Genomic DNA, 24224 nt, shown 5'->3' with positions numbered 1-24224 from the left:
CCCCGGCTTTACACACTCCATTGCTCTCCCCTGTGCAGAATCTGTTTCTTCAACTCTGGAAGCCTGGTGTTGGGACTTGGCCCAAAATGGTTTAGTTATTAGCCAAAGAGTCATCCTTGGAAAGAGTTGTGCTCTTAACCATTGGAAAAATTAATCAAAATGACACCTCGTGAACAAGATGTTTTGGCTCACTGGAAAACAAACAGCGGTTTACAACAAATTAGCAAGGTTCACTCTGTGCTTCTGGGCAAAGAGGCAACTTAGAGCTTTCTGAATACTATTCCTGGGGCCTTTACTAGACTGGGACTGGTTCTTGGCAAATAAGAAAACTATCCAAGACAACCATGTCCCTGGGTCTCCCTCGCCTGCATTTAGAAGGGCCTCAAGGCCTGGGGAGCAAGCTGAGATGTCTCCAGTTCATTTTTACACTTTCCTGCTTCTGCTGCCTGCCCTGATAATGTCTTGCAGATGTGAGACTCTTTCTTCCTTTGTATGAAGTTGTTGGGTCAGACTCTCTCATCAGAGCAACTGTGCTCTCTCTAAATTTGTGTCCTTTGGTCTAGGTGCCCTCCTAGGTGTCTTTGGTATGCTGTTTAGCAAGACCACTTCCTCCACTATCTCCCTTCATTTCTGGAGTGTACATTCAAGAAAAAAAGAAACTTGGTGGATAGCTGACAATTTCTCTCTAGTTCTAAGAAATCAGTTCTAAATAACCAGAACTGTGGAAGGAACAAAACTTGTCCTGGGCCCACCAGAACATTCTCTCTCTTTCCTTCAGTCTTCTCTCTACCTCATTTTCCTTAGAGTTTGAAAGTGATGTTCAGAAGCCCTAGCCTCATCCACCAATAAGGATACTGTGGCTAACCTAACCTGACACCTCTGAAAGTTATTCAGCTTCTGGTTTCAGCCATAACAGAGTGTTCATTTCACCTACTTTACCATCTTTAAATGGTCTCAGGGTGCCAGGCATACAGGGAAAATATTTCTGATAACCCTATGGAAAAGCATTATTCCTAAATACCCAAGTCTCTCCCTTTTTCTGAAATCTACCTCCTGTGTTCATTAATTGCACAAATATATGTGGAAGCACTTTCTACATTCCAGAAATTCTATTAGGCACTGGGGAGGGAGACAAAAATGGGGAGCTTACTTTAGCAAAGGAAATAATATGAATATGAATAAGTAAATATTAAATGCTCAGAATAAAAACAAAAAATTTGAGAGAAGGGCTCTAGCAACTGAATAGTGAGAAGGATTCTAATAAAAAATTCATACTAATAGGAACTTTACACTTTTCTAAGTGCACTTTTCAAAATGTTTTCACCAGTATGATCACATTGGTTCTCTTTCATAAAACTTCTGAAGAACAACTCTGAGATACCACTACACACCTGTCAGATTGGCTAAGATGACAGGAATAAATAATGATGATTGTTGGAAGGGGTGTGGGAAAACTGGGAAACTGATACATTGTTGGTGGAGTCGTGAAGGAATCCAACCATTCTGCAGAGCAATCTGGAATTATGCCCAAAAAGTTATCAAACTGTGCATACCCTTTGATCCAGCAGTGTTTCTACTGGGCTTATACCTCAAGGAGATACTAAAGAAGGGAAAGGGACCAGTATGTGCCAAAATGTTTGTGGCAGCCCTGTTTGTAGTGGCTAGAAGCTGGAAACTGAGTGGATGCCCATCAATTGGAGAATGGTTGGGTAAATTGTGGTATATGAATGTTATGGAATATTATTGTTCTGTAAGAAATGACCAGCAGGATGAATACAGAGAGGCTCGGAGAGAATTACATGAACTGATGCAAAGTGAAATGAACAGAATCAAGAGATCATTATATACGTCAACAACGATACTGTATGAAGATGTAATCTGATGGAAGTGGATTTCTTTGACAAAGAGACCTAATTCAGTTTCAATTGATCAATGATGGACAGAAGCAGCTACACCCAAAGAAAAACCACTGGGAAATGAATGTAAACTGTTTGTATTTTTGTTTTTCTTCCCGGGTTATTTTTACCTTCTGAATACAATTCTCCCTGAGCAACAAGAGAACTGTTCGGTTCTGCACACATATATTGTATCTAGGATATACTAGGACATATTCAACATATATAGGACTGCTTGCCATCTAGGGGAGGGGGTGGAGGGTGGGAGGGAAAAATCAGAACAGAAGGGAGTGCAAGGGATAATGTAAAAAAAAATTACCCTGGCATGGATTCTGTCAATAAAAAGTTACTATAAAAAAAAAAAAACTTCTGAAGAAAGTAGGACATGAATTACTATGTCTATTTAGCAGAAGAGAAATTAGGGCTTAGAAAGAGAATTGGTTAGAAAGTAGTTATCAAGACTTGAACCCAGTCACAAAAACATAGAGTTTTTGAGTTAAAAGGGCCTTTTAAGACCATTTATCCCTTTTTTTCAAATGAGGACATTAAGTTCCATGCAAAGGAGATGATGTCGTTGCCCATCCAGCTAGTATCAGAGCCAGGAATAAAACTTAGCTCTCCTGATTTATATTACAAGGTTTTATTAACCATACATATTGAGCCCTCTGAGGACTTTGTCTTTAGGAATATCCATCATCCCCAAACCCCACTTTTTCACATACCTAGCACAAGGTTCATTTTAATAGTAAATAAGGAGAAAAGCCTTGGGAAAATGGGACTTATTTATTCTTGGTAATATTACAAGCTTGCTATGTGATCTCTGCCAAATCTTTTGATAAGCTGGCTGATTTTAGAAAAATATAGAAAGACTTGCTTGAAATTATGAAGAGTGAAATGAGCAGAACCAAGAGAACATTGTATACAGTAACAATGATATTGTTCTAAGAACAACTTTGAACAATTAAATCATTATGAGTTTTATAAGGGCTAAAATCAACTACAAAGGACCTATGAAGATACTATCAACATCCAAAATAAGAAGTGATAAACAGAAGTAGGTATTGTATAGTATACACATACACCTTTAGAGTGAAATGGGGGAGGAAGGGAGAAAAAAATAAAAAGCTGAGAATGTGAAGGGAGAGATGGTTTATTGAAAGAAACCCTAGATCTAAAGTCAGAAGACTTGGGTTTTATGAAGACTAGATGAAAAGTCCTAGCTTAGCTGTATGCAGACTGATGCTGTGACCTTCCCTTCTATGATTTCTATCAAGTGAAATGGTTGTCCTAAGTGACCACTCAGGTTCAATGCTAACATTACATATTCATTGTTCAGTTGAATTTAACACAAATTGGTTTCCTGCTACATATAAAGGATCATTTTTAATTCTAGGAATATGAAAACAAAGATGGTATAGTTGCTGCCTTTAAGGAGCTCCCATTCTACTATAATTCGAGGAGCTTCAACATTCTATGATCTAAGATCCCCCTTAACTTGGGCAGTCTATGTTCAGAGAAGAAAGGAAAACTTAAAAGATAGCACGGAAAAGCAGGGTAGCTTTGAAAATGATGAATAGTATTTATTACATGGTTTTTAAAAAAAAAAAGTAAATTACTAAATGAAATTCATAATTTTATCTTGAATCCTCTATGGATTCAATATATACATGGAAATGTTCTTTTTGTTTTTTGTTTTTTTGTATTTAAATTCAAAATTTAAGAGGGGGGGATTACCCTCTCTGACTCCATTCATTTTTTTTCTTTTTTAGTTTAGACTTATAATAGCATTGGTGTAAGGAATTTCATTTGAGAAAATTCCCTTTACCCATGGGATAAGCAATTATACTGCAATTCATTTTCTTGGGGTGCTGTCCAGGGCACTGAGAGGTTAAAGAACTTACCCACACCACAACATAACATTTTCACTCTTTCTGTTAGTTTGCTTGCATTTTTGTTTTCCTTCTCAAGTTTTTTCTTTTTTTCTAGATCCGATTTTTCTTGTGCAGCAAGATAATTGTATAAATATGTATACATGTATTGGATTTAACATATATTGGACTACCTGCCATCTAGGGGAGAGGATGGGGGAAGGAAGGGAAAATTTGGAATACAAGGTTTTATAAGGGTCAGTGTTGAAAAATTACCCATGCATATGTTTTGTAAGTAAAAAGCTATAATAAAAAAAAAAGGAAAAAGAACTTACCCAGGATGACTACCGGTATGTGCCATAGCTAGGAATTAAATTTGAATCTTCTTACCACTCAAATTTAGATCCTTCTTACCTCAAGGTTAGCCTTCCATACTTTTCCATTTCTTTCAATATACCTCCATGTGTAAAGTTAGAACATTGTAATGAAGATATGGCTAGTACAGGTAGAAAATCAAGAAAGAATAATTTTCTTCTCAGAAGCTTCTTGTTAGTGTTAGAATCTGTAGAACATAGACTGCCCAAGCTAAGGGGATCATAGAATGTTGAAGCTCCTCGAATTATAGTAGAATGGGAGCTCCTTAAAGGCAGCAACTATACCATCTTTGTTTTCATATTCCTAGAATTAAAAATGATATGTAGCAGGAAACCAATTTGTGTTAAATTCAACTGAACAATAAATACGTAATGTTAGCATTGAACCTGAGTGTCACTTAGGACAACTATTTCACTTGATAGAAATCATAGAAGGGAAGATCACAGCATCAGTCTGCATACAGCTATGCTAGGACTTTCCATCTAGTCCTCATAAAACCTAAGTCTTCTGACTTTAGATCTAGGGTTTCTTTCAATAAACCATCTCTCCCTTCACATTGATTCTTAGTCCACAATCAATAATTATTGTTGATATGAGGGCAGGGATAAGGTAGGATGGGGAAGGGAGGAGGGATTTATACAGTTTCCTGAGGGTGGTAACTGTTCAGTGCAGCTGCTTCTACATAAAACAGAAGGACAACAAACTGGCCAATCCTCTTCCAGCCTCCCTGAGGCTCCACAAAGAGGTCTCCTATACCCTCCCCCAATTCTAAAAAGCCCAGCCTCTAAGACAGCTGTACTGGACTATGTCTTCTGGGCTGGGTTTAGTGAAAAGGAGGAGATCCAGAAATGGTGTGGCTAACCCCACACCTTAATTCAAAAGCAGCTGGATCCCAGCCCAGGGGCTGTCAGAGCCATCAATTCCCCTTCCCTCTCCTCACCAGGAGAGGGGAGGGAGTTATCTTCAAAGATAAGGAGGGTTGGGGGGGGGGGGTAGAGAACTAGGGTAGAGAACAAAAAGGATTGGCTGGAATAGAGAGATGGAATCAAGGAACAAATCAAGACTGATGGGGAGAGTAGAGAAGATAGTTGGTCTTCAAGGTGGGGCCTCCAATACAGCCAGGGCAGTCTTCCTTGGATGTTTTCAACTAAGTCAGGCAAACTGAGTGAGATCCAGGCCTGGGTCCTCCCAGATGTTTGACTGAGACTCTGATGTTCCTGAGGCCTTCTTTCCCCCTTTCAATGTTTACTGAATCTAGGGCAAAAGGGGCCAAGAGGAGGAAGAGCAATCAAGAGCACAAGTCTGGCTAGTTTACTTTGGTTTATTCCCTTCTCCTAGGTGAAACATTTAGAACTGGGAGAGATAGGAAAGTCCGACGTGAATTTCAGTCTTAAAAATCAGTTGTTGATACTAAACCAAATTCAGATCCCTGAGATCAGACCACCCTTCTCTAGGGGGGAATGGTTACCTCTGGGACAGGCTGTGGGGCAAGACAATAAGGGAGAATGAACTCAAGACAAAACAAGTAGTGCGTTATGGGTTTCAGAGAGAAAATTAAGTAGAGAAAACTAAGACCATTAGGGATTTTCAGATGCATGCCTGTGCGTGCCTCCTCCTTCCCCTCCTCACATGTACACACCCCCAAACCCCTCACATCCTCACTCCTACACACAAACACATCTCATACGACCTGTCCTTAGTGACTTGTAATCATGCCACCAAGCAAGGTCCCTTATATAGGCTAGACTGTACTCATTGGCTATTGGCAGGGATGCACTTCCCAGGACAAATTTCTACAAGTAATGTCTACAAGCTTCATGTTGCATTGGGAAAGCAAGATCCAAGAAAGAGTCAAAGTCCCAATAGCAGGAACTCCCACCATCTTCAGGCTATCTGAAGGTCATCAGAAGGCTCTGGACCTCCATCTCATCTGTTTTTCCCAGAGCAAATCCAGAGGGTTGGAAATCAACCAAGCACTTTTAGAATGCCTCTCCCTTTTTGATGATGCAATCAAAGAGCTACTGACCTAGCTTTGCTTATTTCTTCAACAAATATTTGTTGAAAGAACTGGAAACTAAGGGGGTTCCCATCAATTAGGGAAGAGCTGAATAAATTATGGCATATTACTACATATGAATACAGTTGACTATTACCATAGCCTAAAAAATGATGACAAGAGTCCATTTTCAAAGAAACTTGCTGAGATTTATATGACCTGATTCAGAGTGAAATGAGGAGAACCAGGAGCACAGTTTATAAATGGAGCATACTACCCATCTCCTGACTGATAGTTAGTCAATAAGCATTTTGTTTTTTGTTTTGTTTTGTTTTTACAATATGCATTTATTAACCAACTATTTTGTACCAGGCACTGTGCTAAGTGTTGGGGATACAAAGAAAGGCAAAAGTCAATCTCTGTTCTCAAGCAGCTCACAGCCTAATGGGCGCAACAATAAGCTCATGTTATTTGGTGCTTTTTAAGTTCAGATAAAAAGTTAGGTGGTAAAGTAAATAGAGCAATGAGCCTGAAATCAGGAAGACCTGAGTTCAAATTGGTCTCCAGACACTTATTAATTGTGTGACCGATATGTCATTTCATCTCTAAAATATAAAGTGGAAATTATAATAGAATATCTCTCCCAGGGTGATAGTGAGGATCAACTAAGAGATTTGTAAAGTACTTAGCAAAGTAACTGGCACATGGTAGATGTTTACTAATTGTTTGTTTCCTTCTTTTATTCCTACTACTGTTTAGTTCACATATCTTACTGCTGTCTGCTCCATGTATCTTCTTCTTGTGCTTAAGAATAGCATGAGAAATTAGCAAATGCTTTGCTGATATGTAATAAAATTGTGATTATAAAGTGCTACCCTAATCCACCAGTCTATCTACCCTCTGAAAAAAGAAAGTGAGGTTAGTTTTTTATGACCTTTTTTGGATGAAATCACTTTGGCCTTCATTAGTGACTAATCTTTTTTATAAGTGTCAACATAAGATTTCTTTAATGTTATTTTTTTTATTTTGTTTTGTTTTTTCAACTAATATTATTTTATTTTTTCCAATTACACATAAAGATAGTTTTCAACATTCACTTTTATAAGATTTTGAATACCAATTTTTTTTCTCCCACCCTCCCTCTAATATTATCTTCTTAAATTTTCCCAGTAATCAGTTAAGGACAGTGCCTGTCCCACAATGCACAACCTATAGATATTAGCTATAGATATGGTTGTGGTTGTTGTTGTTGCTAGAAAATAAACAAATATTTGCTGAGGGCCTCTCCTGTATATAAGGAGACTCCACACAAGAATTAAAGAAATTATAGCTAAGTGATATTAGGAATATTGTACTGGATTTATAATCAGAAAGAACTGAATTCAAATCCCATTTCAGGCAATTCCTAACTGTGTGACACTGGACAAGTAACTTAATCCTTCCGTACCTCAGTTTTCTCATTTGTAAAATAAGGGATTAGGTCCAATGGCCTCTAAAGTCTCTATTCCCTCTCACTTGGTGATCCTATGAACTATAACAATTATATGTGATTAATTTCCCATGAGATAACTACACATTACAGCTGGTGAAGACCTTAGAGAATATCTTGGATCCAAGATCCTTCCTATACAGGGAGAAAAAAACTGAAACACAAAGAGTTTTAAAGTAATTTGATCCAAAGTTATATGGTGAGTTAGTGTCTAAGGAATATTAACAGACAGCCTGTGTGATAGGGATAATTGGGAGGGAAGTCTGTGATCTGCATGAGTGGAATGATTAGACATATTGATTTCACATATCCAGCAAATGCTAAAACCCTTCCTTTATGTAACCATTGCTCTCTCATTGTCATAGTCTAAATTATAGCACTATAGACCAGTAGAGTAAGAAGGAACACATGAATGTCAGTAATTATCTGGAGGGAATCTAAGAAGACATCTCATTCCTATGATGAACCTGAAGTACCTAAAGGGAATTGACTTGCACAAGGTCACTTTAGCTGATTGTTAGTGGTAAAGCTGGAACTAAATCCTTAGATTATCAGGGCCAAAGGGGTTTTGAATGAAGCCAATCTTCAGGTTGGTGAGGAAATAAAACAACTGAACTAGAGCACTGGAAAGCCCTTTCTCTCCAGTGTACTATATACTAGGTAGGGTCATGGTTTCCATCCCCCCTTCCTGCCAGGAGAAGAAAGTGAGATACTCACATTTCTGAAGGCAGGCAAACTGGTTGACTGGAGCCACTTTCGAATACTGTGAGGAAATGTTCCATAATCTTTCTCAGCCTGGAGCACTTGTGCCTCCAAGAAGGAGACATGATGTCCCACCATCTTCACAAAAGCCTAGGAGGAAAGGGTTTGTAGTTTTGGGTTTTTGTGCGTTTTTTGAGGAGTAGGAGGAAGAGAATGGAAAGGAATATGGGTACAAAGAAAACAAAACCAGGAGAAAAGCTTAGACACATCTGCCTTGGATTTGAACACATTCCTGGCTACAGCTCCATGGCCCAGAGCAAGACGTCAATACCCCTAATTACTACCACAAGTTTTCCCTCAGCAGCTCAAGTTTCGTGCCATGCCCCATAGCCATCCCTGGGAGGACATGACAGCTAATTCCTGGGGATTCCAGGGTCTAAGTGAACACATTTCAGATAAATTAAGGCTAGTACTCTGATGATTGATTTGTTAAATGACCTTACTAAAAAGTCCTTAACCTTTCTGGGTTTCAATTGCTCCAAATGTCATAAAATGGAGGAAACTAGGAGCATGGTATAGTGGAAAGGGAGCATTAAAAGTAAAGGAAAGGGAGTAATCAGAAGACTTGGATTCAAATCCTGATTCACAGCTATTTCCTGTATCATTTCAGGCAAATCATTAATCTCTCTAGGCTTCTGAGAAAAAAAAAATGGATTACATGATCGCTAGGGTAAAAAACACTGTCCTACGGATCTTTTCCCATTTCACAGAGCTGAGAAGGAATGATATCAGTCCTTCGAAGTTCCTTGACCAAAAGGCATTAAAGAAATTCAAGATGGTATTATTACTATAATTCTTCAGGTGCTCCCACTGATGTGATTTCTCAACAATAGCTTTAACACGACCTAAGAAGCCAGTCCCCTCTTTGGGGAGAGGGGAGAAAAAGAATCGAAACGAAGAAGGGGTTCAGGATCTACTTGGCAAATGTATAAACAGGGACTAGAAAGTCCCTAATTAACAAGAGCATTGACTCTCTTCACCCTTTCCAAGTCACTTCACCTGCTATCAAAGAATAAGAAAGTCTTCCTCTATCTCTCTCTTCCTCATGCTTAGCATCCTATAAACAAGGCCAATTTCTTTTCTCACATTAATACCATTCTGGTAGGGAGTGTGAGGCACTGCACTGGAATGTAATCATTCCAAGGCCTGAGCTGCCTTTGAAATGCCAATAACGGCCTCATGGCAAAACCACAGCAGGAAGAGAGAAAGAAACCTGCAGAGCCCAACGTACTCTGGCCTCAAGTCTCATTCAATACCCCTAGGGTTGTTTTTATTTTGTTTTGTTATGTTTTGAAATATATTTGCTAAGCTTCTTTTCTTCCCTCCCCCCACCCAAACTTACCCAAGGTCTACTGGGGACACTGCCTAGAAACGACTTCAGACCTCAAAAGGCTGAAGAGTTCATAGGATTTAAAACTGGAAGAGGACCTTTGGGCTCTTTCTTATTGTACAGATGAGAAACCAAGCCCTAGAGAGGGGGGAGGTGATGCCCGAATAGTAAGAAAATGATAGAGTCCAGACTCAAAGGCAAATTCTCTGACTCCAAATTGTGTGCTTAAATATGTCCTAGGCATCCAGACTGACTCTGCACAGAAGGGCCCTTGTCTCCATGAGAAAAGCATCTTTGCTGGGAGCCTGATACTGGGGGAGATGGGAGCTATACTGAGGAGGATGTAATAACAACAATTCACATCCATAGAACTGTCAGGTTTCTAAAGCATGGACCCAGGCGGGTCCAACATTGTTAGCCTCACTTGATAGATAAGGAAAATGAAGCAGGTTAGTTTCTTTCTGGTGGTCTTCACTTCTTCATCTGTAAAATTAGGAGATAGAACTAAAAGATCTATACTGTCCTTTCCAGCTTCTTGTCAATGATCCTATGATCCCTAAACTCTGAGAGATTAAGGAATTCACCTATCAGACAGCTAAAGGTCAGAGCTGGAATTCTAGCCTCCACCTCCTCCCATAAGTCCAGTGGCCTTTCTTTCATGCCTCACTGCCTCAATGCCTGTCTAGCTCCTGCCAGGCTTGCCTTCAGCTCTTCCACCTCCATATTTCCTTCAGTTGAACAGGAAATCCTGGGCCTTTTAGTGCTTTAAACTGCCACTTCTCTTTTCCTTGTATCCCCTCTCCCCACAATCTCACCCAAAGTTTTGCTCCTGAGTTTAAACTGAGGTCCCACTGGGAAAAAGCAGAAGGATGGGGTTGGTTATTGCTCTATTGAGGACAAACTAGAGAACTTTACAGGAATAACAACCCTTTAAATGACATAGATGAAGTTATTAAATTACTGTAGATGAGGAAACAGAGACTAAAAGAGGAGGCAACTTGCCATTAATCACACAGCTAGTGTCAATGCTAGGCTTTGAACTCAGGAGTCCTGACTTAAGCCTTTAAGGTCCCTTCAAGCTCTAAATGTAGGATCCTATGACTCCAAATTAAATGTTCTTTCTGTCTACACCATCATCTATAATGACAATACAACTCCACTGTCTCACCCAACTATGTTGTCTCTCCAGATGAATCCCATGAATACACAGGAGGTGAATGAGGGAAGGGACTAGCCAGAATATACATAACACTAGTCCCAGATACTGTTCTACTTGTCTTGAAACATTCAAATCAAATCCATTTTAGAGCAGATTGGCAAATATGTTAAATTAATTGCCCTAAGTAGCAGCCCAGCTACTACCGGATCAAATTACGTATGTTTAATGTCTGGAGAATATCAAAGCACTTTTCAGAACTCTGAAGAGAAAATCTTGATGAGTAACCATAGAAATGGGTTCATTGACCACTGGTTTCCCAACTGGACACCCTCTCCTCATGGACTGGCCTTCACACCATGGTGAATCTAAACATGAATTAATTTCTCTGTCTCCAAGAAGTCCTATATTACTATATCTGGGAGAATCCCATCCTATCACCCCACTACGTTTGGAACAATAAGGCTATGACAAATATCCCAAGTTAGCTTTGGTGTTGGTTTAGTGAGGTAGGGTGGACTTGTAGAAAAAGAAGCCTTTTTGGAGCTCAGAGACCTGGGTTCAAATATCAAATGAAATTCTTCATGGCAGGATAACCATGGGCAAATGATTTAATATCTCTGAGACTTGGTTTCCTCATCTGTTAAATAGAGGTGCTAATACTTAATCCTTACTTCAGGAAGCTGATGTGAGAAAATCACTTTGTAAATGTGAACTGGCATAAAGAAATGTGAGTTATTCTGATTTAGTGTGAGGGGTTGGGCCTCCGTTAAATAAGGATTGCTATGATGAGCTCATTGTGGTTTAGAGGTGACCCTGCTTCTTGACAGCTCTTCCAGAAGGGATACAAGTTCCAGCATGTTCTACCATGTTGAAAAGCCTTTTAGTAAAGACATGGTAAAAGAATACAGGTCTATCATCTAGAGAAAAGTCTAATATAAGTTGGAAACCACATTGTTTTCAGACTGATAAAATTCTTGGACACAGCAATTCTGTAAGAATATCAACTAAGCTTTGAAGGGGTCGCAATCTGTGTCAGTGAAAGAAGTATATATCCTGAAGAACTCAGAGATGCCTGAAGTATTTAAAGTAAATTGAATGTGGATTTAAGAGGGGCAGAGTGGTTTGCAAATCAATCCAGGCTCCTGTAATAGCCAACAAGATCACCTTGTTAAGAGAGAGAGAGAGAGAGAGAGAGAGAGAGAGCCTTTAGGGGTAACTAGATAGTGTGCTAACCCTGATAGAGCACTAGCCCTGAAGTCAGAAGGACCTGAGTTTAAATCTGGCCTCAGACACTTAACATTTCCTACCTGTGTGACCCTGGGAAACTCACTTAACCCCAATTCCTTCAGCAAAAAAAAAAAAAAAAAAGATATAAAATAAAAAAATTAAAAGAGGCTTTATTATTGGTTTCAGCTAAAATTATATAGATCACAAAGATTGTACTTGGAATCATGAGACAGGATTCAGGAAGTAGGGTGCAGGCTAAGGTCAAGAATCAAGCATCCATCAGGAAGAATCAGACAGGCTGGGGCGCTGATGACCTCTATGAGCCCCTGCCTCTGCTCAGACTTGTCTTAGCTCATTCCCAGACTTCAGGGAAGGGGGTTAAGAAAAGGAGAAAGTGGTTCAAGCTAGTCCAGGTAGTAGTGGATAGAAATCAATTTCATCCAAGCTGGAAACATCATTTCATGCAAAGGGAATGAAGACAGAATTTCTGGGGAAAGTTAGAGAATTGGGGGGGGGGGGGCTAAAAATTTTGATTTTTTCCTCTTAAAAAATCCATTAACCAGAATTAAAATTGATCAACTATTCTAATGTCAACCTTAAAAAAAAAAAAAAAAAACAGTATTCACTCCTGGTTCTGAGGTGACTCTATTTCCTAAGTATATCTGGTTCATACTCACATAGCAGGAGGTCCAAAAGACAGGAATAGTCAATGTTGGACATACTGATGCATTGCTGGTGGAGTTATGATTTGGAACTGGAAAGCAGTTTGGAATTATGCAAAGAAAGTAACTAAAATGTGCATACTCTTTAACCCAGAGATTCCATTGTGAGGCATAAACTCCTAAGGACTTAAGTGACCAAAAAAAAAGGCTCTATGAACACTAAATATTTATAGCAACCCCCCTTTTTTATTGACAAAGAACTGGAAATAAAGTAGATGTCCATTGAAGAATGGCTAAACAAATTATGGTACATGTATGTAATATTTAAGATACATTTAAAAAAGAAATGAAAAACATAATGACTATAAAACATGGAAAGACATATATAAATTAATACCAAATGAAATAAATAGAGCCAGGAAAACAATATACACAACTGTAAGAGTGTAAATATAGAGAATAACTGTCACAAAAATTGAAACTGAATGTTGAAAAATTATAAATAAGTTTGATTCCAAAGAAGATATATGAGAAAACATCTTTCCTTCTGCTCCTTTGCAGAAATGATACATTTGACTGTGGGGAAATTGCAAATAACAGAATTTTTTTCAATGTTTTGGTTGGTTTTGCTGAATTTTTTTTCCCTTTAGAAAAAAATTCTTTGTTACATGGGATGACTTCCTAAGAATGAGGAAGTGGGACATGGGAAATGTAGATAATGTCAAAATATACATTAATAACAATATTTTGGAAGGAAGAAGGGAAGGAAGGAGGGAGGGAAGGAGAGAGGGAAGGAAGGAAGGAAGGAGGAAGAGAAGGGGAAAGAAAAGAAGGAAGGAAGAAAGAAGGGAAGGAAGGGAGGGAGGGAGGGACAGAAGGATGGAGGGAGGGAGGAAGGAGGGAAGGAAGGAAGGGAGGGAGGGAGGGAAAGAAGGATGGAGGGAGGGAGGAAGAAAAGAGGGAAGGAGGGAGGGAGGGAGAAAAGGAGGGAAAAAAGAAGGGAGGGAAAGAGGGAGGGAGGGAGAGAGAGAGGGAGGGAAGAGAGGGAGGGAAGAAAGGAGGGAAGGAAGGAAAGAAAGAGATAAGAAACAGAAAATGTCCAGGTTGCCCAGGTTTAGCACAACAGTTTAGCTCATTATTTAATTCCAATCCAATGCTTTCTTCTCAGAATTAGATTCTTGACAAACCTCTAATTTTTCCACTTTAGTATATATGCCATTCATCTCCATCACTTTGGCTTTAACAAGGGGAATATTTTCATCCAGAATCTTTGATGTGTCATTCCTGATCTGTATAAAACAAAGCAGTCCATCAGTGCAAAGGATTCTCTCTCTGGGGCCCTGTTCCCTATTCTATATCCCTTGCCTTCCTCCATGGAGGGGCATGGATTGTGGTCAGCAAGGTTCTGGGAGAAGAGAGGAGAGGAGACAATCTCATCAGTGACATAAAATGACTTCCGTGACTTGCTGACATATCAGTACGTCATAGTGTATTGTAACACCTTACTAACATTATCATCAGAGACATGAATCAACCTAAATTAAGAAAAAGAAAAGAAATGGAACATGCTAATTTTCTCAAATCCAAATCAACCCAAATATAAATTAGTTACTTTACTAGAGACAAATAATTTTTCTCCCTTCCTTTTCTCCAATCCTAATCAACAATCAAATACATTTTCTTTTTTTCCTTTTTTTCTTTCTTTATTCTCATTCTCTTTTTTTATAATTTGATTTTTATTTTTTTAATTAAAGCTTTTTATTTTCTATATATATGTATATATATATATACATGGATAATTTTCAACATTCACCCTTACAAAATCTTGTGTTCTAATTTTTCCCCATCCCTTTCTCTCACCCCCTTCTTAGTGGCTGTGTGACCTTGGATAAGTTATTTAACCCCACTCTCAGTTTTCTCATCTATAAAAGGAGAGGGTTGAACCCAATGACCAGCTCTAAATCTATAATCTGCTCTTGAGTCCTGGCTGTGTCACTTATTATCTGTGTGAATTTGTGCCAGTCTCCTCACTTCTTTAAGACTATTTCCTCATCTATAAAATTAAGAGTTAAACATAACACTCTCCAAATAAGGGTTCTTCAGGCTCTGATATGGTTTGTTATATATTTTAAGCTCCCTTCCAGTTCTGATATTCTAGGATTATCTAGGAGAGAGCAGAGAAGTGTCCGCATAATTAGGTTCAGGTCAGGGCACTTATGAACTCTTCAAGGAGAAAAGATTGCCAATAGATTGGAAAGGTACAGTTGTCTACTTTCCCCAGCATTCCCTTCCCATTACCCTCTGCTCCTTCCTTATTTGGAGAGCAGTTCTTCCCCACCCCCAGCACCTTGCTCTCATTGGCCAGAAACCAAAAAGGACTTTCAAGCTCCCAGAGTTTGAAAAAGGGTCTGAGAAACATCAAACTGAGACCCACAGTGGAAAACCAAGTGAACAATTACGGGTATACCTGCTTAGGAGGAGGGTGGTGATGAGGAACTGGGCCAATTTCTCGGGCTCATTATGTTGGATAGGAAACCAGATCAAGCAGTGGGAGGGACCATCAAAAGGGAACCAGTGCCTCACTGCTATGCTTCAAAGAAGGTTATTTTTGTAAAACCAAAATGGAGTGAATGGAAAAAGACAACCAGCTGGGGACCTCAGCTCTGGATCCGTATGTTGAACCTGCCTATTCCCTCAACTCCTGAGAAGGACTGAGCTTCAAACTGATTGCTGTGGCCTTGGTGGGTTATCACTCTCTTTCTCTACCCCATCCCCTCTGCACTTCCTACCTGTTCCCTGGCCCAGAGGAAATGGCCAAATGCTCAGTGCCCCTTTGTGCAGAATCCATTTCTAGAGAGGACCCCACCACAAGACAAAAGCCAACCAGAGACAGAATTATTCAGTGCAACAAAGAGTAGAAAATTATCATTGCAACAAGGTCAGAGTGTCAGTGGAACAAGCCCAGATCTTCTCTCTCACCCTTTTCCCATCACCTTTTGATTTTTTCAGAAATAGAAAAGGAAAGAGAAAAAAAAAATATGGCATAAGATTCAGGCTGTTAGTTTTGTGGAACAAAAGGCTAAGAAAGAAATGCTTAAAATCATATAACTTGGGACAGAAGAGAAGGAGCTTCTCCAATCAGGTGGAAATCCTGTATTATGCTGGGAATTCCTGTGGAAAGCACCTTCATTTTGGTAATTTGATAACAACATGGCATATTAATCAGGTCACTGAGAAAACCTAAGTTTGAGCCCCAGCTCAAATCTTTGTGTCTGAGGGCAGGTAATTTTACATCCTTGAACCCTCAGGTTCCTCATCTGCAAAGTGGAGATAATATTTGCACAATCTATTCCATAACTGTTTTGAAGGGAGTTCTTGGCAAAGTATAAAGGTCATTTAAAATGAATTGTTTTGATTAAGGAAGACCCTATCCAGAAATAAGAGTAGAAGCAAAGGGATATCAGAATAGGAATTAAAAAAAACTTCCTCTAAGAATTCATGAGATTCAACCTCCCAGCATAACAGTGCAGATCTAATTCCCTTAGGTTACTATTCTCTCATCTTCTCAAAGCTACCTTCCTGAAATTAGAGGTGTAAGCAATGGGTGCGAAGGTCAAATGCAGGCCCACCCCTAAGAAGTAAGGAATATCCTCAGTGATTCAGGGCCCCAGGGAAGAAAAGCAAAACACACTTGACCCAAGAAAGAGAAGTGCTGCCAAATGCAGCTGTTGGAGTAAAGCCAGGGAGAACTTTTCTCTCACTATTTACAGGGAGGAAAAGCAAGCTCCCTGGAGAAAGGTGGGATTCAGGCTGGGGAGAGAGAGAGAGAGAGAGAGAGAGAGAGAGAGAGAGAGAGAGAGAGAGAGAGCTGTTATCCTAAGGTGTTCCAGTGAAAAGTGAGATTTAAGCTATTGGGAGCCCTGAGTGGGCAGATTGTTCTAGACCCTACAGATTACCATGTGTTGGAAAGTCTTATTAGCTAGGGTACTCATTTCTACTTACTTATGATACTGCTGCCCCCACCAGAAATGATGTGTCTACATATGAAACACAACTATTGATTCTGCCGCTTCTGTGATGACATTATTTACTTCCACTGCTAGAGCCCTTTACCATTTAGAAACTATTTCCCTTATCACAGCCTTGTAAGGTAGGTAGAGTGTTATTCTTATTTTAAAGATGGGAAAACAGAGATTTTAAAAAGTTATGTGGCTCACTTAAGGATACACAGCTGGTAAGTAGCAGACCTAAGATTCTTGACCCCAAATCCAGGGTTCTAGCCAATAAACAACACTAAAAAGGAAGCCCTTGTGTATAACTTCTTGCAGCTTATATAGTATAGTCATAACATTACAGTTTATAAAGTGCTTTCACATGTTACTTTCAATAACCCCTATATTACAGCCAAATTAAATTATTCACTATTTCTTTAATTATTCCTACACTTTTCCACCGTTATACCTTTACCAGTGCTGTTCCCTATTCTTGGAGTACCTTTTCAATCATCTCTCCCTGTGGGCATCTACTTAAGATCCATGTGCTACTTGTCATTTCAATTCAATTCGATGGAAAAGATATTTATTATGTCCCTGCTGTACGCAGAGAATTACTATGCTTGAGGAAGATAAGAATTAGTCCTTGCCCCTATGAGAATTCGTTCAGGTAGCACTGACATAAATATAGATAACTCTAACATATATTACCTGACATCTTACATGAATGTTCCCTGATCCCTCAGTTAAGTGCAATCTCTCTGTCTCCTCTGACCTCATAGGACTTTGTGGTTTTCTTATATTCCTCATACTCTTATCATCGTCAAAATCAAAAGACATATCTGGTCATCTGCTTGTTTTCCCATGGTCCATAAGTTAAGACTTGTTTTTATATATGTAAATAAATTATATTACAATACCTAGTCTATTTCTTTACCCTCATTTAACTAAGCTTCTTAAGGTCAAGAACCACCTTCTTACTTGTTCCTCTCAGCAATTAATACAAGACTTTGTACATAACAGTCACAAATGTTTGTGGAATAGAATCAGATAAACTGCACTAGTTAAGTAACAGCAGACAAGATGAACTTTGTCATTTCATCCAGACATAGCAGATATGTTCATGAGCATTTTGTATTACTTAGGACACAAAGTGATAAATAAAAAAAATTAATTTACATACAGTGGCAGAGTGATGTAATTTACAGAACATAGGACTTGAGAGTTAGGAGATCTGCATTCAGATCCCTGCCCTGTTATTTACCAGCTATATTCTCTGAGCAAGCTTCTCCAGGGCTGCCTGTTTTTGCATCTACTACATAGGAAATTATAGTACTAATGCTATCTATCACACAGGGTAGTTGTAGGATTGTTATAAGGATAGCATTGTTATAAGGATAGCATTATAGAAACATAGATATTTCTGTCTCCAGCCTCAGAAGTAGGAAATGATTCTACAAGGTTCTAGCAGCAATTGTTATCATTTACCTTTGTAGGTGACCATTGATATTTTGTTCAACAAAAAGTCCTGACACTGCAGTAGGGATTGAATGGGTCACTTTTATGAAAGCTGATTCCTAGTTCCTGCTTAAGTTCCACTCTGAACAGAAGTGCTGAACATAAGGCTACAATACAAGTCCTCTCAGAAGATAGCCGCCATTCTTAAAGAATTTTCAGAGCCCCAGGAGCATCATCCATGAAGATTGGTGATGATCCCATATACTACAATACTCTGAAGACCAGTTGGAAAGTTTCTAAAATCTAAGCTTGCAGAATCCTTGCCTGTTTAGCCCATCCTCTGAGACTCTCCTCATCTAGCTGGGAGTCAGCTCTAAAGTATATTGGGATGGGGAACAGGGATGCTTTGACAACATGGCCTGGAAAATAATCAAATCCTAAAATCCTAGAATTGGAGAGGCTCTCAGAGCTCAAATATGAGAGCTGGGAGAGTCCTCAGAACGTGGAAAGTCAGAAAGAATGTGTGGGAGAGACATAACAGCATAGAATGTCAGAACTGGGAGGAGACTTGGAATACAAAATGTCAGAGTTGGGAGGAGCCTTGGAACACAGAATGGCAGAGCGAGGAGAGATCCTGGAACACAAAAAGATAGAGCTGGGAGAGGCCTTAGAACATAGAGTATCTGAGGAAGAGAATATGGGAATTGGAATTTTGGATATAAAAAGGGCTTTAGGGACCATAAGGTCTAATCGACTTACTTTACAGAGAAGGAAAATGAGACCTAAAGAAGAGGAAGTGGCTTTTCAAATTCACACAGAAAATGAGTGATAGGCCAAGATAAGACCAGAGTCCAGATCTTCTGACATCCAATAAAGTCCTCCAAGAACCAATCTTTACAGCTCAAAGGCAATTTCTTCATGGGACAAATGCAACTTTCATATAGCCATGAGGGTTTTCAATCAACCTGCCTTTTCGTTAATAAAAAAGGGTAGAAACCAGTCTAGTGGAGGCCTTAGAGCGCAAATGGGCTCAAGGCAGAATGCTACCCACAGGGACATTTTCCCTGGGCCTCAGCATGCTGAAGCCCCTTTGAGGCTTCCTAGATGTTTGTACAGTGAGCTGCCTGGAACCAGAGGAGAGTTAAATATAGTATTTCCATCCCCACTGTACATCTTCCTGCAGAGGTGCCCGAGAGTGCCACCTTGTGGCTTGGTCTGCGATGCTCTGTGTAATAAGACCATCTCAGGGGAAGGGAGTAAGGGAGTTATCAAGATGGCCGCCTCAGGAAATTGTGTGTGTGTGTGTGTGTGTGTGTGTGTGTGTGTGTGTGCGCGCACGCTCCCTCTCCACTGCTGGCTGCTGCCCCACTCGTCTGGTTGCTAAATCACTGGCAAAATGGCCTCCCTAGAAAGCTCCCGGAAGGAGTTTTCTGGCCTGGGCCCTTCAGGCAGAGAAACACCTACCATGTCAGTGAGGCCACAGAACTCCTCCAGCCTGAGAAGCATGTCTTCAATATTGGCTTCCACTTCCTTCACCTGCAAGGGAAAGAACAGCCCAGAGGATTAGTTTTACTGAGCAGAAGGAAGGTAAAAAACCTTTTTAGAAAAATAACTTTTTTCTTTCAAAGGAAAGAGATATAAGAATAGGCCAATAGAGCAAAAAATAACAGGATTTTGGATCAAAGGACCTGAGTTCAAATTCCCAGTTTTGCTTAATTCCAGTGTGACTTTGGATGATTCATTTTGCCTTTGGTTCTCTCCTTTGTGAAACGAGGGAGTTATAACAGATAATCTCTAAGATTCCTTTTCAGATAAAACATTTTTATCCTCTAAAAGTTCTTCCAGATCTAATTTCTGTGATCCTTCTAGGGGCGGTTTTGGTTTTTTATATAACCAAATTTGGTTTTATAAACCAAACAATAAGGCATGTATAAGGGGGAGGGGGAAAGACTTTGGATCATGAACCACTGCTAGGTACCTCATATAATAATGATGATGATGGATGACAATAATTACATCTCTAATTGCATTTATTGGGTAAGCTTTAAGGCTCACAAAGCACTTTCCTCACTGGTAATGCAAATATTATTGTCCCTGTTTTCCACTGAAGAAACTGAGGCCCTGAAAGGAGAAGTGATTCACTCAAGATCATACACGTAATAAGTGGCAGAGCTGAAATGGATCTAAGCATCTAGACTAACCCCCTTATTTGACTGAGATCAGAAGGGAGAAGTAACTTGCCCAAAGTCACACTGCTAGCTGAAACCCAAATGTCTCCTTCTGCTTTCTAGGACACAGGCACTGGGACATAGTAGAGTTTTTGTATAGGTAGTAGCTGGTAGACTTTTTCCTGACCATCTTCCTCTACTTCCAGCCTCCAAAATTCTATTTTTTCCACCCATCTTTTCTATGAAGAATTGATCCTACTCACATTTATACAGCTGGGTACTTTCAGACCAAGGAGTAGTGGTATAAAGAAAGAAACATGTTTAGAAACATTTTTGGGGATGGAATACAAACAGGACAAAATAGATGTAAAACCCTGAAAGCTTTGTCACAGCTGGAGTTATTTCTGTGGATAAATTGGGGTGGGGGGAGGAATGAAAACTGTGAACCATATTAATGGTTCCTGGGGAAGTGGAAAATGTGCAGGAAGCACTCCCTGCCCCTTCCCCCAAAGAAAACAAAAACAAAAACACTATTGACACAGAGAAAAGTTTTCAGAACAGTGAGGAGAAGAGCTGTCTTATCAGTGGCCAGAGTAGCAGCGAAAGGAAGGGTGGGTCTAGTTCCTTCCATTCATCCATGGGAAGCCAGGTAAGATGTAAAGGCTTCACTGAGGAGCTATGTGAAATATGAATACATTCCCAAGGAACTTGCTCAAACTCAAGGAGGCTGAGGGTGAGCTAAATTTCTGTTTAATCAGCTAGACAATATTGGTAGTCCAAACCCTGGTTTCCACATCTACCAAATGAGGTAGTTGGACTAGGTGATGTCTAATGTCCCTTCTGGCTCTGTTTATGAGTCTATTATCCTGAATAAGCATAATAAAGAAGGCAAATCTGTATGTTCTATTCCCCTCAAAAGAGAAAGAAAATGATACAACACATTCAAAAGTCACACACAAATAGATGACTTTTGGAATGTCTGCAACACAAATGAAAAAACAAACATGTTGTCTACAATATTCTTTGGGTAGAGAAGCCATTAAAATGTAATTGGGAAATATTTAATAAAATAAACAAAAATGCAATAAATCATAACACTACATTTTTTAAAAATGTGGCAGACAAGGATCTTTATGTATAGTTTAATGACTCCTTTTCTACTTGAGTTTGACACCTCCAGTCTAAACTATTACTTCCTTTCATCACAGCAGATAACTGTGCAGATAAGATAAAGCAGAAAAGATAAACTATTTTTTCCCTCTGAAATATATTCTCTAATAGTCATGCAAATGAAATAGCCACATTGTCCAGGCAAGCCTGCTATTTTCATCATAGGTGGGGGAAAATGGCTGACTTCAGTATTCTTGACTCATGTACAGGTATAAATTCTTAGTCCCTTTGGGTGATATAGTGTTTGATTTTAATATGAATACCAAGAGACTTCACTGACAGCCATTATCGAGACCCTCTTTATTTCACATATGAAGAAACTGAAATTCAGACAGGTGAAGTGACTTGCCCAAGGTCAATCAGAGGCAAGAAGTCATGTCAGAGAGATCCTTTAACTCTTCACTAACATCTTCACTAACTCTTCACTTCATAATGTCTGCCTGAGTAGGGATCTATTATCTCCATCTTACACATGAAAAGACAAAGGCTTAGAGAAAATCAGTTCCATTCAAATGTCTGAGGCACTAAGTACTGAGGTTACAAAAGACAAAAAATGAAATAGACCCTGCCCTTCAAGAGGCTACATTTTATTGGAAGGCTACAATGTGTATATAATAAGTAAATACAAGTAGTACAAAGTAACTTAAGGAAATCTCAGGTGCCTTCAACTGAAGAGATCAGAAATCTAAATGGCTAATAAATGGCAGTCAAAGACACTACAACCCATCTTCCATCTTCCATCTCCGATCGGTACTCTTCCCATGATAATCATGACACCTACCAGGGCTATTCTCAGGGAAATAAAGGCTTCAGTTTCCTCGTCTATAAAATAAAGGGGCTGGACTCTACTAGATGATTTCTTAAAAGTTCTTTCCAGCATTGATATTCTCTGAGTCTGTCTCTCATGAGATGCAAAGTGGACATTTTTCTTTGTGTTTGTGAATAACAGATTTCAACTTATTAGCTCTCACATTTTCCTTTCTCCTTAGGGGAACACTAAACGTAGCAAGAAATTTGATATAAGACCCAGGATCAGCTTGAAGGACAAGATAACTGGCACGAGAGTCCAGAAGAGTCCTGTTCTGGTCCTAGCTCTATTCTTGGATCACTCTCTGGATTCAATTGAACAAGTCACTAACCATCTCTGTTCTTTAGTTTCCTGTCTGTGAAATAGGAAGGGCAATTTTCTATGTATTCCTGCTTTACAACGATGTCATTAGTGGTCAACAACATAGCCAAAGAGATTGTAAGCTTCCTAAGGGAAAAAATTGGATTTTTTCCTTCCTTCCTTCCTTCCTTCCTTGCTTCATTCTTCCCTTCTTTCCTTTCTTCCTTTATTTTTATTTTTTAATTCTGAACTTGAACACCAAAAAGGAGCATTTCAAAATATACAGAACATAAAAGAAGGATTATATAAGAAATGGTGACTCTCCCTTTCATACCATTTGCTTTTAAACATATATATGTAATATATACAATAAATTTCGGACATTACTTTAAATAACATTTTATTTCTCTATTTACATCTAAAAACAATTTTAATATTTGTTTAAAATTTTTTGAATGCCAAATTATCTCCCTTTATCCCTTTCCTTCTCTTTCTCCGAAACAGTAAGCAAATTGATATATGTTATACATGTGCAATCACACAAAACATTTCCATATTAGTCACATACATTGCTTTCAAAACTATACTGTTATTCTGTGCTTCCTTCTGAACTTCTCCCTTTTTTTCAGTGTATTTAAAAAATGTGTTTCAATAGTCCTCTTTTGGGGAGCATCACTATTGCCAACTCCTAATACTTAATTACAAATAGAGAAAAAGAAGAAAAATGCAACAAATAAACAAGGTAAATAAAATGAATCCATACAGTGGTCATGACCAAAAATATATTCTCTTTCTGAACCATAAGTTTTATCACATATCAGGAAAAGAACATTATGTTTCCTTATAGAGCCTCTGAAGGGATCATTATACTGATCGGAATTCTTAATTCTTTCAAAGTTATTTTTCTTTACAATATTGTTGTTATTGCATAACTTGTTCTCCTGCTTTTATTTACTTCATTCAAACATACAGAACACTTCATACTACCTAATAATTCTCTGAAGTCACTTCTTTCATCCTTTCTTATAGCACAATAATATTCCAGTACATTCATACACTACCATTTCTTTAGCCATCCCTCAACTGGTTGTTCAGTCATTATCCCTCTCAGATTTTAATTCTGAGGGGCTTTTTTCTTCTTCCTTTTAAGTCCCCCTTCAAGATCAAGAAGTTACTTTTCCTTGTAAACCCTCTAGGAGTTGTCCTCCCTCTTAACATCCTTACTTCCCCCCTTCCATTCCATATTCCCTTATCTCCTCCAATGGAGGTTTTCAATGACCACATCATTCCTGCTGAGATTCCTGCTGAGATACAAATCATTTGAATAACTCCTGAGATCCCTTCCAGCTCTAAGATTTTGATCTCTTGTCCTTCATTTTTGCATCCTACAAGCCAAGCACAGGGCTTATACTTATCATTAGTATGATCAATACACAATGTCAAAGATACTGCCATCTTCCCATAATCATAGCTTACTTCAGTTCCTTACTCTCCCTCATCCCATATATTCAATTGGTTACTTAACCTTGTCACTTTCACAGCATTTCTCACCGACTCTTCTCACA

General features: G+C 39.0%; 1 protein-coding gene across 1 annotated transcript in view; it reads right to left on the bottom strand.

Annotated features, from left to right (window-relative positions):
* The window catches only part of BCAS4 (breast carcinoma amplified sequence 4), a gene marked incomplete at its 5' end in the record, with an annotated part of 64139 nt that overhangs the window by 24716 nt on the left and 15199 nt on the right, over window positions 1-24224 (bottom strand). Inside the window, 3 exons of the mRNA XM_003757694.4 lie at window positions 8341-8475; window positions 13951-14052; window positions 19678-19749. Of these exons, the coding sequence (XP_003757742.4) occupies window positions 8341-8475; window positions 13951-14052; window positions 19678-19749 (309 nt within the window). The remainder of the gene's footprint in view (window positions 1-8340; window positions 8476-13950; window positions 14053-19677; window positions 19750-24224) is intronic.

Source organism: Sarcophilus harrisii, chromosome 2 (assembly GCF_902635505.1).
Source record: "Sarcophilus harrisii chromosome 2, mSarHar1.11, whole genome shotgun sequence".
Taxonomy (NCBI): Eukaryota; Metazoa; Chordata; class Mammalia; order Dasyuromorphia; family Dasyuridae; genus Sarcophilus; species Sarcophilus harrisii.
Note: the sequence above shows the minus strand (reverse complement) of the source record. Positions and strands in the feature narration are given on the sequence as shown.